General features: G+C 39.6%; 2 protein-coding genes across 4 annotated transcripts in view; one reads left to right on the top strand and one right to left on the bottom strand.

Annotated features, from left to right (window-relative positions):
- The window catches only part of sergef (secretion regulating guanine nucleotide exchange factor), a 159,402-nt gene that overhangs the window by 10,908 nt on the left and 133,951 nt on the right, over positions 1-14,543 (bottom strand). The window lies entirely within an intron of this gene.
- Positions 1-14,543, top strand: part of kcnc1 (potassium voltage-gated channel subfamily C member 1) — a 157,756-nt gene that overhangs the window by 136,142 nt on the left and 7,071 nt on the right. For all 3 annotated transcript variants that reach the window (XM_062967662.1, XM_062967661.1, XM_008107504.3), the window contains exon 2: positions 3,972-4,905. In XM_062967662.1, coding sequence (XP_062823732.1) covers positions 3,972-4,905 — 934 coding nt within the window. The remainder of the gene's footprint in view (positions 1-3,971; positions 4,906-14,543) is intronic.

Raw genomic sequence — 14,543 nt, 5'->3', positions numbered from 1 at the left:
AGCAAAGGAACATGTCTCTCTGTGAATGTGTATATGTGTGTGTTTTATTCTCTGGGTGGCAACATAAGGATTATTAATTATTTTTTTAAAAATTATGAATTCAGCCTTGAAGGAGGAGAAGGCAGGATAGAGCCTATAGCAGTGGTTCCCAAGCTGTGGGATGTTTTGGTCTTCAGCTCTTAGAAACAGCTGGTAAACTGAGTGGGATCTGTGGGAGTTGTAGGCCAAAACACCCAGGGACTCACTGGCCTATATAGTCAGGTTTAGATTTTCTGTAAGGGAGAAGTGTTTATTGCAAAAAAAAAAAAACACAAAAGAGCCTAAGAAGCAACCAAAAAAGTGCTCAAAAAACTTTCTCTTCAGTGTGAAGTAACAATGTCCAAAAAGAACTCGAAAAACCCAAACTCAGGATATAATCTGGATTATCCTGGGAAACAATCCAGATTAAAACAAACTTAGTTGAAAAGCCTGGGAACTCGCTCCACCTGCTGGTTGGAGCTAAACAAACACAGGAAAGCTACCAGCAATTACCCACAGTGACCAACGGCCACACAATGCCCCAAAATGTAGTTAAAGCTAAACCACATCGTAAAGGAGAAGTCACAGCCACCACATCCTGTCCGAGTCATTAGGAAGAAGTCACAGGCATCGAGTTCCAGTCCAAGTCATCAGGGAGAAGTCACGGTCATCGAGTTCCAGTCCAAGTCATCAGGGAGAAGTCACAGTCACTGAATTCCAGTCCAAGTCGTCAGGGAGAAGTCACAGTCACCGAATTCCAGTCCAAGGTAAACACAAAGAGCCAAAGTGACAGAGGCACGCCAGCAGCTAATGCATAAAACCAACACAGGACAATCCAGAGCAAACCCACACAATGCCAGCCCCCGTTGCCACTAAAAACCCAGGTTAACACTTACGTCCCAAAGCAGTCTTCCAAACACATCTTCTGAAACGGAGATCCCAAAAGCGCCCAACAAACACCTTGCCGATTGCAAGGCCACATTAGCAACAAACTTACTTTTATTTACAAGTCCTCCTCAGAACTTGAGCCAGCTAATGCCCCATCCACAGCTGAACCTTGGTGCTGCAAATCCTCATCAGAGCTGGAGCCGCCCAACGTCCTATCTCCAGCTGCTGCCCCTCTACGATCTCTCCAGCCAGTCCACCTTCTATCCAAACCCATAACTCCCCAGGATCCATCTGTATCTTCTCTGTGCCATCCCTCAAATGTACCACTGCTTGTGGGTTCCTCAAGAATCTCCCGGATCTCCTGAACCTTAGTCCACTCCATCCCTTCACTCCCAGAGTCTGACATCCCATCCTCCTGACTCCCAGCCCAGAGGCGGTTCAACCACCAGGCCAACTAGGCAGTTGCCTATGGCGCCCACTTGTTGGGGGTGCCATCGAGGCAACTCCTGTCTTCTGCGGCCTGCCTCCGCAAGGTATTGAACTGCTTTTTCTGTTGATTTGTTGTAAAACATGATGTTTTAGTGTTTAATTTGTAAAATCTTAATGTAATTTGATGTTTAATAGGCTTTTCCTTAATCCCTCCTTATTATCAAACATTTTCGCTTATCCAGCGCCTTTATTTTTCAGTGATTGGTTTTTTTGTGGGGGGGGGGGGCAAAATTCTGTTCGCCTACACCTGAAAAATACCTAGGGCCGGCTCTGTCCCAGCCCCATAATCCCCTTCAAAGCCCTCAAAGGTATCATCATCAGTGGGCTCCATAAGTATTTCCCAGATTCTCTTCCTTTGTTGCTCCTCATCAGAGTCTTGCTCATGAGCAGTTTTCCTGCCTCTTCTAATACAACTAGTAGGATCTCTACTCGAAGACTCCATCACAACAAAGTGTGATCTGTTAAATGACATGGTGACTTCTCCCAAAGTGTTGGTTTCCCTTGTGTGAACTTCCTCATTTAATAACCTTTCTTCTACACAAGGACTGGATTGAATTGACCTACTGTTCATCAACTAAAAAAATGGTGTTCATATCAGGCTTGTCTTTACTACTAACAAAAATCATTCTCATATTGTAACTGCCTTGATCTAGATATACAACCTCTTTGGTAGTTAATGTGTTTCTTCTAGGCTTTAATGAGTTATTCCAAGCTCACTTCTTGCTCCACAGTTTCCAGGAAAGTCCAATCATTTACTGTTTTGCTACATGTGTACCGCTAGATAAGGGTGGCTTCAGGGGAGGGGAGAGGACAAATTGCTGGGTGTCAAGGATACCATTTTAAGACCTCTTTATTTTTGTACTGGGAAGCAACATTGAGGGGAGGAGGAGAAGGTTTCTTAATCTTTCTCCTCGGAGCCACCACCACCACCTTGACAGGCAAACAGCTTCCGGATAGGGTCCCACTAGGGAAGCTGGTTGCTCAAAATGAGGTGCCCAGCAATGAGATTAATGATGAGTTTGCTGAGCAGGCTGTTTCCTCACCACAGATTACATAGCTGAACACCTTGTTCTGATGTCAAGCAAGCAACTTCCCCCAAGTGGATCTCTGCCAGGAAGCTGTTTGGCCATAAAGGCAGCAATAATGGAGAAATCAAGCAAAAAAGTAATAGCAAATCACTTCGGAGGAGGAGAAGAAATAAAAATAATGCTAATTTGCATTTAGGATGTTGGCAGCTATACTTAAGTGTGATATATTACAAATAGGTGTGGCACTAACATGGTGAATCCAGAGTTGATATGAATTGCATCTGGATTATTTTGGTGGTATAGACAAGGCCATAGAGATCAACACCTTCACATTCCTAAGTCTTCCTCTCTACATGGTCACACATACTCAGATCATCATTCCCCAAATTTTACGTACTAAAGGTTGGTAGACATGTCTAGGCTAATGTTAAAGTACTCACGAAGATTTCCCCCCAGATCAATAGATAAAGATTCTGCAGTTCTCATACCAATCTTGGAGTAACATATGAGTAATGTTCATGTCACTCAGAATTATTTTGATATAGATAGAGGCAGAAGAGAATCAATATTTAGAAAGTGTGGTGTCCTTGGGAGAATATTATCATGTCCAAGAGCCTGAAAAGTGCAATAGCATAAAAGAATTAACTTACGTCATCCTCTCATATTAGTGAGGATAAGGTTTATAGATTAAATAGTATATTTGGATGAAGAACCTAGAAAAATCTGATTCCAAACCATTTTGTCCCATCACTACCACTTCAAAAAAAACAACAAAAAAATGAAGAAATCAGAGACCAGAACTGAGGAGTGTCTTAATACAGTATTTGACAAAATAGTTGTATGCCCTTCTGACACATTTTATTTCTGTTAAATGAGAACCTGTATGTATTTGTGGTAGACTTTATTAGACTGCGAATTTCTACATATAATACCAAAAGACAGAAATGGACCATAAGAAAAAATTAGAAGATGCATTTTAATACATTTTAAAGCAAATTTAAAGGCAGGTTCATCCTCCACAAGAAAAAAAATGTGAAAATGCTTTAATAAGGCATTCCATGAGATTTTTCAGAAGTTTGAGATAAAGGTATAAGTGTGATGAGATGTGATTGAATAGGTGTGGGTGAGTGATGTAGCTCCACCGCCAAAACCAGTTGGTCATGTAGCTTGTGTATGTTTTGGAAATCAGGTTCTGTCATTTATGATGGGACAATGTACTACAGCCCCAATTGGGCTACCCCTTCCCTCACTAGTGAAGCATTAAAGGGGGGAGAGGGAGAGAAAAGTTGTCCCAGTGAAACAAAATGCATATAATGGAATCTCAAGATGGTGCACAAGATGCTTCCTCAATAGTAGGTTGCTCATGAATTAATTTGGTAATTGAACTTGTTGTTTTGTCAAATGGGAGTTGGGTTCCACAAGCAGATCTTTACCAGCATTATACCCTTTAATGAACTCCCAATCAGCTTTCTTGGTGCCCCCTACCTCCCTAGTCCCTTCAAAAATAGACTAACATCTAACAGTTTTCTCCTGTTTTTCTTTCTGCAGTATATCGCATTCGCATCCCTTTTCTTCATTCTGGTATCCATCACTACCTTCTGCCTTGAAACCCATGAGAGATTTAATCCTATTGTCAACAAGACAGAGACGGAAACTATTGGGAATGACACCCACGTGCGCATCTACCAGGAAGCAGAGACTGAGGCCTTTCTGACCTACATTGAAGGAGTTTGTGTGGTTTGGTTTACTTTTGAATTCCTAATGAGGATCATTTTCTGCCCAAACAAGGTGGAATTTATCAAAAATACCTTGAACATCATTGACTTTGTGGCCATTCTGCCTTTCTATCTGGAGGTTGGACTAAGTGGCCTGTCTTCCAAAGCTGCTAAGGATGTCTTGGGCTTCCTGCGGGTTGTTCGGTTTGTGCGAATCCTGCGAATTTTCAAGCTGACCCGCCACTTTGTAGGGCTGCGGGTCTTGGGTCATACCCTACGTGCCAGCACAAATGAATTTTTGCTGCTCATCATCTTCTTGGCATTGGGCGTCCTGATTTTTGCCACAATGATCTACTATGCCGAGAGAATAGGTGCTAAACCCAATGATCCTAGTGCCAGTGAACACACACACTTTAAAAATATCCCCATTGGCTTCTGGTGGGCTGTTGTCACCATGACGACCCTGGGCTATGGAGACATGTTTCCTCAGACTTGGTCGGGCATGCTGGTGGGGGCCCTGTGTGCTCTTGCTGGCGTGCTGACCATTGCCATGCCTGTACCCGTCATTGTGAACAATTTCGGAATGTATTACTCCTTAGCTATGGCTAAGCAGAAGCTACCAAAGAAAAAAAAGAAGCATATCCCACGGCCGCCCCAGCTGGGATCCCCCAATTATTGTAAATCTGTCATAAACTCTCCACATCACAGTACTCAGAGCGACACATGCCCACTCGCCCAAGAAGAAATGTTAGAAATTAACAGAGCAGGTAGGAAACCTCTTAGAGGAATGTCCATCTGACCTTTAACCTTCATCCTTTGTAGAGATTGGAAGATTCAGTCAGACTGCTTTCTTAGTGCAATGAGTAGCACATTATCCCATTACCGTCCCTCCACCACACATGGAATAATGTGTGGGACATGCAGGTTGTAGGGACAAAATGGTACAAGAGAAGCTGACACATGAAACTTAGGAGTGCACACTATAGGAGCCTTAATATTGGTCCTGCTTAATGGGACATTTGAAAAATTTTCACAAATGCATCCAGCGGGGAAAGATTTCTTTTAAGAGGGTTATATTGTTGGACTGCTTGAAAACATCATGATGGCTCCTGAAAGTTGCATGCTTCCTAGCATGTCAAGAGCCAAGGGTGCAGATATTGCCCAAGAAAAGACAAACATACACAAATATGTATTGTCCCCTCCCTTTCCAGGTAGCTTATTCCTAGCTACTTTTAATGTTGCAACATACCCTATCTTCAGAGGAACAAGGTGCCTGCTAAAAGAATGACTTACATCAACGCATGCAAGTCCGTGAGACAACTGTGTCTTTTTCAGATGGTTAGCCACTTATTAGAATGACAGTTGAGATTCCACAAAGAAACACAATGTGTTTCACAAGGGAACAAGGCTAAATGGAAGGATGTTTATTCCACAGCAGGCAACCCAACTCATTTTATTACAAAATAGTCCCATGGAAGTTTAGCAATTAGAATTCTGGGGGAAAGGAACACCAATGCATTGTCATCAAAGCCTAGGTCCCAGGTCTGCAGCTCCTTCAACCATCTACCATTAAATGCTGACTGGAAAGGGAAGAATATTGGTCATTTTGGACAAACTTGTTTTGAAGAGCCATGAGTGATAATCTCACAGGGTACTCTATCTTTTTAATGGTGATGATAAATGACAGCAATAAGAAAATATTCCCATTCAGACTAAACTATATTTCGTATTAGTCCAACACTGGGGGTGGGGAATGAAAATACTAGTCATCATGGAATATATTATAATATCCCATGGCTAGTGGTTTGTTATGGGATTATCTCAGTTTTATGAGACTCCTCCAAGAGCACACAAAGTTACAGGGCTTTGATCTGATTAGTTCAACCCCATAATCTACCTCTACCCATGGAATATCATTGACCTATTCTGTGGAAAAAAATAGTAATTTTAAAGTAAATAACCACACATTATTCTGGCTGATGGAATGAGCATAGGTTGCAATCATGTGCAACCACATGGCCAGTTTATTTAAATATACGTATATACTACCCATTAGTAAATATTGCGATAAAAGTCATTTATACATTGGTTTGTGATAAACTTTAATGGTTAGGGATATGTTTAAAGAACAAGGTTATACTTATGATGGTCTTGCAGTATCATTTATTTTATTTATTTGCTTTGATGGAAATTTATCCAATGTATTGCTCCATGTGGGTGAAAAATATCTCCTCTTTCCATTTCATAGCCATGCATGCGGACGCTACTGAAAGAACACAAAAAGTGTTGCTTTCCTTTGTGTGTGTGGCTTCACCAGTGCCAAATGCTGATTTCTAGGAGATGGGGAATTAACAGTAGACAATTAACCTTTTCTGTTTATGTTATTTTTATTTTTGGCGGCACTCTTTACGATCCACTCTGGTAAAGAGCTTTCATTTTACCACTGTTCTTCCCTGCAGGTTTTTTTTTTTTTTTTTTGCAAAAAGAAAAAAAAGAAAACTCCCTAAAGCCTTTCATTTAATTTGAAGATTTCCATTGCACTAAGCTGGGCACGCTCCATGCGAATGATTGCCTCTTTACTATTTTGCCCTTTGTGCACACTTGTGTGGTTTTATCTGCCCATTCTCCTCAGGTTGCAAATGCTTATCACAATGTCATCACCAAGCAATGAAGCACCTTCTTCATGAGTAACTAAGTACATTTATGGGTCTGTTTAACAGGGGGCAAAGAGGACACTCATGAAGCAGTGTGTCACATATTCCAAACTGCACAGGAACATCATGGCAGATTGTTTATCCATGGTTCAGCGATGAACCACTGTGTTCATGATGCTCTGAATTCACATGTGAACTGTGTGTATAAAATAACCTGTTAGCTACCTGTGGATTCTTCTTATGTCTGGAACTCCATGGGGACTGGACTGGCCACAAGCCTAGCAGCCATTCTGATGTGACAGAAACAGGACCTTTGTTCAGTCCAGTTCCCATTGAGGTTTTGAGATTCAAGCCTAACACATGAGAAGGATCATGTGGGGGAAACAGGTGGACAGCCTGCATGTGCAAACTTTAATGCCAGTAATCCGTTTCTGCTTTTCATCAACTCCAGAGCCCATCAGTACTTTGCTTAGTAGGACTTTGCTTAAACACCTATTCATTCATTCAACACAACCTAAGGCAAATGTTAGATATTTTAGTATGGGTGACAGGTTGATACGTTGGTAATAATCATGAGCATTTTTCTAAATCTCCAAACTGAGGTTATACATCCCATTTCCTCTGTTGAATAGCCTGCATCTCTAGATCACATGCAGGCTCCCAATTATCATTCAGAGAATTCCTCCAGATATTTGAGGAGAAGAGTGAATCACATCTCATACACAGTGATAGTAGTGAGGGAATAAGTAGCTGATTTTAGGTAACAATAAAGTCAAATGGTTAGAAACAAAACCAAGGTGCATTCACCTTCAGATCTGCAGGAACATGCTGTTCTTTTTATAACTGCTTCTACAATGATCATCTCCCCTTCAAAGTTATTTGAGATAACTTGACAAAGTTATTTGAGATACAGACTTTATGAAAGTTCATAGTTCCTGAGTATGCCAATGACCAGCTACCAGGAATCCAAAGTAGATTAATGCAGTCTTATTGTTATCAAAATGTTAAATTTTCTTCCAGTCCCCCTCTCCCGCTATCTTCACTGCCAATACCAGTGCAAAGGCATATTCCTAGTGGATTGCTGTGAGTCTTTTGGGCTGTATGGCCATGTTCCAGAAGCTTTCTCTCCTGACGTTTCACCCACATCTGTGGCAGTCATCCTCAGATGTGGGTGAAACGGCAGGAGATAAAGCTTTTGGAACATGGCCATTCAGTCCAAAAGACTCACAGCAACCCTGTGATTCTGGCCATGAAAGCCTTCAACAATACATATTCCTAGTGTTTGCATACTTGCACACTGGGTGTTTTTTTCCCTAGTAACCCAGTATTTTCTGCTTAAACCAGCATTTGTATCCCAATATTAAGAAAAGTCACATCATGTGAGGTTAAGGATTTTACCCTAAAATGCCCCAAATGTATAACTAAATCAAAACTTATATTCCTTAAGGGCATGATATCATTAACATCTGCTTGATTTCAAAGAAAGTAAGATGTGTCTACCACATTTTTTAGAAGTCAGAAATTTGGGAGCCCATGTGGCGTAGTGGTTTGAGCAATGAACTATGACTAAAATCCAGGGTTCGAATTCCAATAAGAGACCATAGAATGTTATCATTAGAGTGGAAATAAATGTTACACCCTGAACAGAGCTGCCATGAGAATGGGACTTATACAGCACATTCACTCATAATAAATACTTATTCTACATCTCACCATTCTTATTAAACTGAGTGACCTATACCAAGATAGTTTGAACTGGGGAAGCTCACAATGTGATTGTACCACATTAAAAGCTGATAATTCCTAAATGTTATGGGGATGTAAAAAGGGAAAACGTGCAGTGGGGTAAAGTTTTCACTGATACATTTGCAAGAGATATAATATCTAGTCACATTTTAAGCATCACATTCTAAAATGGTCTCGCACTGGGAGATAAAATCCAAAGAATAAAATTTCAAGTCCTTTCCATAGAGTTTCATCTATTTAATGACAATCAATAAACAAAAAAGTCATATTGGTTTAGATTGTTCTGATGTGGGGGATATTTTTTGAAATGTTGAACATTCAGTTTTGAGTAAATTTTGGTCTGATTCCTGCCTTTGAAATCAGGAACACAAAAACAAAAGTTAAAAGCAAGTTTAACAACCAGGCTCTTATTTTTAATCCCCTCACTCCTAAGAGTACTTAACTGAAATTACTGAACATCATTTGAACATTTCAGTTCATTCTGAACTAGTCTGACTCCTTGGAATTATTCAAATAGCATTCTACTTTAATTTTTTTAAAGCTACTTCAAAATGTTCCCTATCTTAGTGAACACAGAGAAAGTTCATTGGCAGTATTACCGAAACATGAAATGCTGGCCTTCAGGGCTGAAACATCAACTCCTATTTACGTGAAAAAGAATGCATAATACTTCTGCTCTTATGCCCGGTTAGTTGATCACCTCATGAGCAGTTAACAATTACAGACTTTTGTGTTATATCTCCTAAAATATCTAAACTGGAAACAGTTCCTCCATGGTTAGTGACTTAATGTAGCATCTATCATACTGTTTACTGATTTTGGACAGAAATAACTATAAAAGGCATTCATCCAAATGAGATCAGGAGGTCAAGAAAGTAGCTACTCTCTGTCTTGTGACATCAAAACAGTATTTTGTGTCGCTGACAGAGGTGCAAACAGAGATTACATTTATAGCAATGTCGTAGTATCATATGGACATTGCTAAGCACCTTCTGTACTAATATAAATAAATATTGCTGCAGTACTGAAGGACAGAGGTATCAAAGCTATGTGCCAAGCCAGGAAGATCATAGATCTGATAATTGCACACTTCAGAACTATTCTTTAAAAGAAAATAACATATCTTGCAGAAGTTTTGCATTTCTTCCGTCTTATAAAATGAGAAACTAAAGCACTGGTGCTTTGATCCTGGATCTCATAGGAAAGCCTACGTAAGTCCTCTAGCACAGAGCAAAGTATGAACACTTCCGAAAGCAACATAAGCAAACAAACAGGGGTTCATATAATCTCATTGTACTTTTTCTTAATCTTTTATACATCATGTGTCCTTGAGCCTCAACCTTCCTGTACTTATGGCTCTCATAAAACACCATTCCTGCTCTCCTTTGCATTCATCCCTGCTCCATGAATGGCATGCATCCCATCATCGACAGATCATCATATTGTGTAGTAGTTATTATCTAAGAACAAAATGAACTCAGTGTATTATGATAAAATCTTACATTGTGGTTAGAAGAGGTAGCCTCTGGAATGACAATCTCTCCCAATTTACACAGCATCACCAGGTATCTGATCTGTTTGTTTGTTTTTACTCTAGCATCCTACTATGAAACTTCTTTGGTTTAGCTTGGTTGAATAGGTACAGTACCACTGTGAGTGTGGCTCTCAGTACTTCAAGACCACATCTAGTTCTGAGGTACATTTTTGTAAGGAAAGTGCTTCCAGGAACAACCTTTTTTTCAGGATTGCACTATGGTATTTTTCCAGAGTCACCTGTAAAAGAAAGACTACCTGACCTTCACATACTCTCATTCTGACCCCTTTTCTTCAGATGTCAGTAAACCAACATGTCACCTCACTCCAAGAAACAGTGCCTTTAAATGGGGGTATTGTCTCGGAAGGAGGTCACAGCGTTGGTCAATCAGGTTTATGAGAGATTATTCTCTGCATTATCTTTATTGGGATCTGCACTTCCTGGAGGGATCCAGTCCAACAGAGTGGTGAGTAAATACTCACAGGTAGGTTGGGTTTAAGGGCCTCTGGGTTTAGCATGCTAAGCTAAGTTCTGTCAGTATAAAGTCTATTGATATAAAGACAACCTTGAAGTACACTTTAATATATACAATGAAGTAATTATAAGACTTAATTTTTGGAAATGGTACTACTAACTTTTTAAAGTAAGACTGAAGTTTTGGGATGACTAAAAATAAGTTAATTGGCTATTTAGGAACAAATGGTCTTTTATATGTTCTTCATGTTTCTCTTTCTCTCTCTTTCTCTTTCTCGCTATTTGTTTTTTTATTACTCTGTGTTGCTTGCAACTTATATATGTTACAGACTGTCATATTTTATATTCTGAAGTATTTCTTCAATTCCCACCAACCTGAGCTCCACATATTGGGCAACAGAAGGACATTAGTTCTTTAATTCCAAAACAAGAAGGGATGTCACAGACTGTAGGTAAACTTCTTTGAGGTTGTGACACACAAACCCTGATGCAAAAGGTACTTAATGCCAAAAGAAAAAGTAAGTACTTGATGCGACATGGCACTAACTGGCTAAGTTGCTCTTGTTAGTACTATCTGCATGGAAAAAAAACATTGCCCTCCAACCAATGTTAATTTGCATTGCCCTCTAGCAGAAATGTTCCAAAACATATTGGCTGAAAAAAATTCACTCCTGGTTCAAAATCACTTACACCATAGCTTTCGTCAAACTCTAACTCTTCAAGCTGTACTTACATCCATCTTCTCTCCAACCTGTTACCTTGTCATTTCATACTTATTTGTTTGTGGTTTAGTGTATGTCCTTCTGCAATTCTTCTGTTATAATTTATGATAAATGTAGTCCTTATAGCCTGCATAGGCCATGCCCCCAAATATGTTTGTTTGGAACTGAGCCTATTATCTTTAGTAGAAATTAACTACCAAGAAAACATTCATATTTAGAATTTGATGGTATCATCACCATTCAAAAGCCATCAACATGAGCATGGGATTATTTTTGAATCTCTCTGAAATTCAGGCACACATAAACTTGAAATGTTTGTATCTGAGTATGATCTAGTGCACTAGCCAAGTTTATATTTTTGCTGAGTTATAACTCGCCTAAAAGAAGACCTTTTATTCCCAATGGAGCAAATCTTGAAAGAACAATCAACAGGCAGTTTTGTATCTGAGTCTCAGGAGAAAAGTGTTAGGATTCATTTCTTTAATCTCCAGTGCTGTATATTTTCAAGTTTCATTTAGAGTGTTATTTTGGATTTAAAAAATAACATAAAACTCTAGTTTAAATTGCTTTAGTCAATGAGAAAGCTCATCAGGGTAGATTTCAATGATTTCTGGGAGGTGAAAGTGTAGTTGACTTATGCAATCCCATTATTTTTAATCATGTAAACAGTGAAAAAAAACAAAATATATCCACAACTCATACAGAAAGCATTACAGATTTGAGTAATTAGCTCATAGTAAGATTGCATTCTCACATTTGACAAAAGCCAAATAAGCATTTCATTGAGTTAACATTTTCTATTTCAAATAGGTTTAATATTTCTATCTCAAAATGATAGTTGAACCATCTGCCTTTTGTGGACACATAACTTAATTAAACTACTATGTAGATAAACAGGGTAACATTTCATTTGTGATATTGTAAAACAGAGGCTCCTCCTTTAAGAATTCCTTGTTTTGTCTTGTCTTGTCTTGTCTTGCCCTGACATGTCTAAAGAGATAGTGGATATTAATTTAAAGAGATACTTGAATTTTAGACCAGACAGTTTGCAGTTCTTCTTTTTTTAAAAAAAAAAAATCTCTGTATGAGGAGTGCTTCACGAAACCTTTAAACATGAATCCAGATTTTAAATGTTATTAAGGGGGATGAGAGTCATATTAACACACAGAGAGAGAACTTTTTTCAGTGACTGTGCTTGGGGTGCACCATATTAGGTTGACCACAGGGTTTTCGTTTATTAAACAGTAACTCATCACAGGTGAATGATTCATCTGCTCAAATGCCCTGGTTCATAAATTCTATAAGCAGGTCCTCAGTAAATATAAGCCAAGATCCAACAACATTGTTCTGTTTATGGAACTGATTTTGTCAATAGAATTGTGAAATGGGCAATTCCCTCCATCCTCCCCCAAAATCTACCCCATGTACCATCAAAACCGGTTCTGTGGAGCTGAGAAACTCTCGGAGCATGTTTCTGGGATGCATTAATAGTCAGCATATATCTTAGGTAGATAGCTGCTAGGCTGAAACCTTTAAATGTAAGACATAGTTGGAAAAGTATAGAAATATGCTTTTATAAGATTTAGAACAGGGATATCAAACTCATTTTCATCAGCCTTATGGTTGCCTTCAAAGGGCCACTGAATCCAAGTATCTGTGGATACAGAGTGCCAGCTATATATTTTTTTAATATAGTGGTCAGCGCTTTTTAGTTTTGACCCAAGTTGGGTCTCCAGATATTCTCAAATGACAACTCCTATCGCTTTTGATTATCTGTGTCTAATGGGAATTGCAACCCTCAACCCCTGAGGCTCTAAAGTTGAGGAAAGATTAAAGGACATGTTGAAGTCAGACATCATATCCACAAGCCTGTATCTAAAATCAAACCCCACAATCCTGATGAAACAAAACAAACTGTAGCCTTCCAGGTGTTACTGTATCACAACTCCCATCAGCTCTAGTCATAATGTCTAATGAAGAGGAATACAGGAGTTGTAGTCCAGCGCCACATAAAATGGCATGGCGGGCCTGTGGGCCTTGAGTTTGACACATGGGATCTAGGACATAACATATGATATGTATGGTGATTTAGGTCATCTTGCTTCTTTTACCCAATTTTTGTGAGGGGGGAAGGATTAAATAAATCATCCATATAAATAACTATACTACATATAATGTTTGAAGACATGGTAGAAGAACATGGATTGAAATCATGAATGAGAGAATTGAAACCTTATAAGTAAGAAGGAAAAGAGAATAAAAGCAAAACAAAAACCCCAAACAGGAAGAAATAATAATAAAAGAACAATCATAAGTGCAATGGCATGGGCATTGCCAGCCAGGGGAGATATGTTCAGAGAAAAGGTGCCATGATAGAGAAGGGGCTCTGATAGGCTGGGGCAGGGGTTCAGGGGACATAGTAAGAGGAAAGGAGCCATCTACTGCTCCTTTCCTCTAGTTACAGCTAGTTAAGGAACACAAGGAAGGAGGGCAAGATAGGCAACACACAGAATACAGCAGGGTGGGGACATGGTTCCAAACGATGACCAGACAGAAGATCTAGTGCAGGCGGATGGCGGCTGAGGGACAAAAAAGGTGGCAGAGAGGCAACCAGGAGAAGAAAAGGACACGTGTAAGAAAGATAGTGACCCACTCTCACTCAGTCAGGTGAGCTCAATTACTGTCATGGTCCTCAGAGAATAGGTGAAGGAAACAGACATATAGACAGGGCAGATGGAGAAAGAGAAATCACTCCCCACCAGTTGGACCTAGCTCCCTATGGCATTTACCCCAATGAAAATCTTCTTTGATAAAAATGAAAGTCAGCAGTGAAAAGAAGCTATGCCTAGCTGTACAGACCAATATATAGCCACCTCAAATCTTGCAAAAAGAAGCAATCTTTTGCAAAATTTGTATTGAGAGATTACAGCCACTTTGAGATCTCACAATGGTTGCCTACTGTAGCCAATGCACAATTATCTTCCCCATGTGTAGAATTCCTGGCCAAGCCAGCACCGCAGCCAGGCACAACATCTCAACAGGTTCACCTTAATGATCCTTCTTCTGTTAAAGTGTATTCAGAGGGTTGGTATAGGCATGGTAGAAGAACACTAGCCTCTTCTCAACACACACACACCAACAACAATAACATATGATCGCAAGCTTCCTTAGTTTGCCAATTCAGCAAAGTATGTAGCCGTTCTCCCCTCTAGCACTGTGCTTAACTACAGTAAGATTCACCATGATAAAATTTGAAATTATATGTCCCTTGAGTA

The sequence above is a fragment of the Anolis carolinensis genome, chromosome 1, assembly GCF_035594765.1.
Source record: "Anolis carolinensis isolate JA03-04 chromosome 1, rAnoCar3.1.pri, whole genome shotgun sequence".
In the NCBI taxonomy this organism is placed as follows: Eukaryota; Metazoa; Chordata; class Lepidosauria; order Squamata; family Dactyloidae; genus Anolis; species Anolis carolinensis.
Note: the sequence above shows the minus strand (reverse complement) of the source record. Positions and strands in the feature narration are given on the sequence as shown.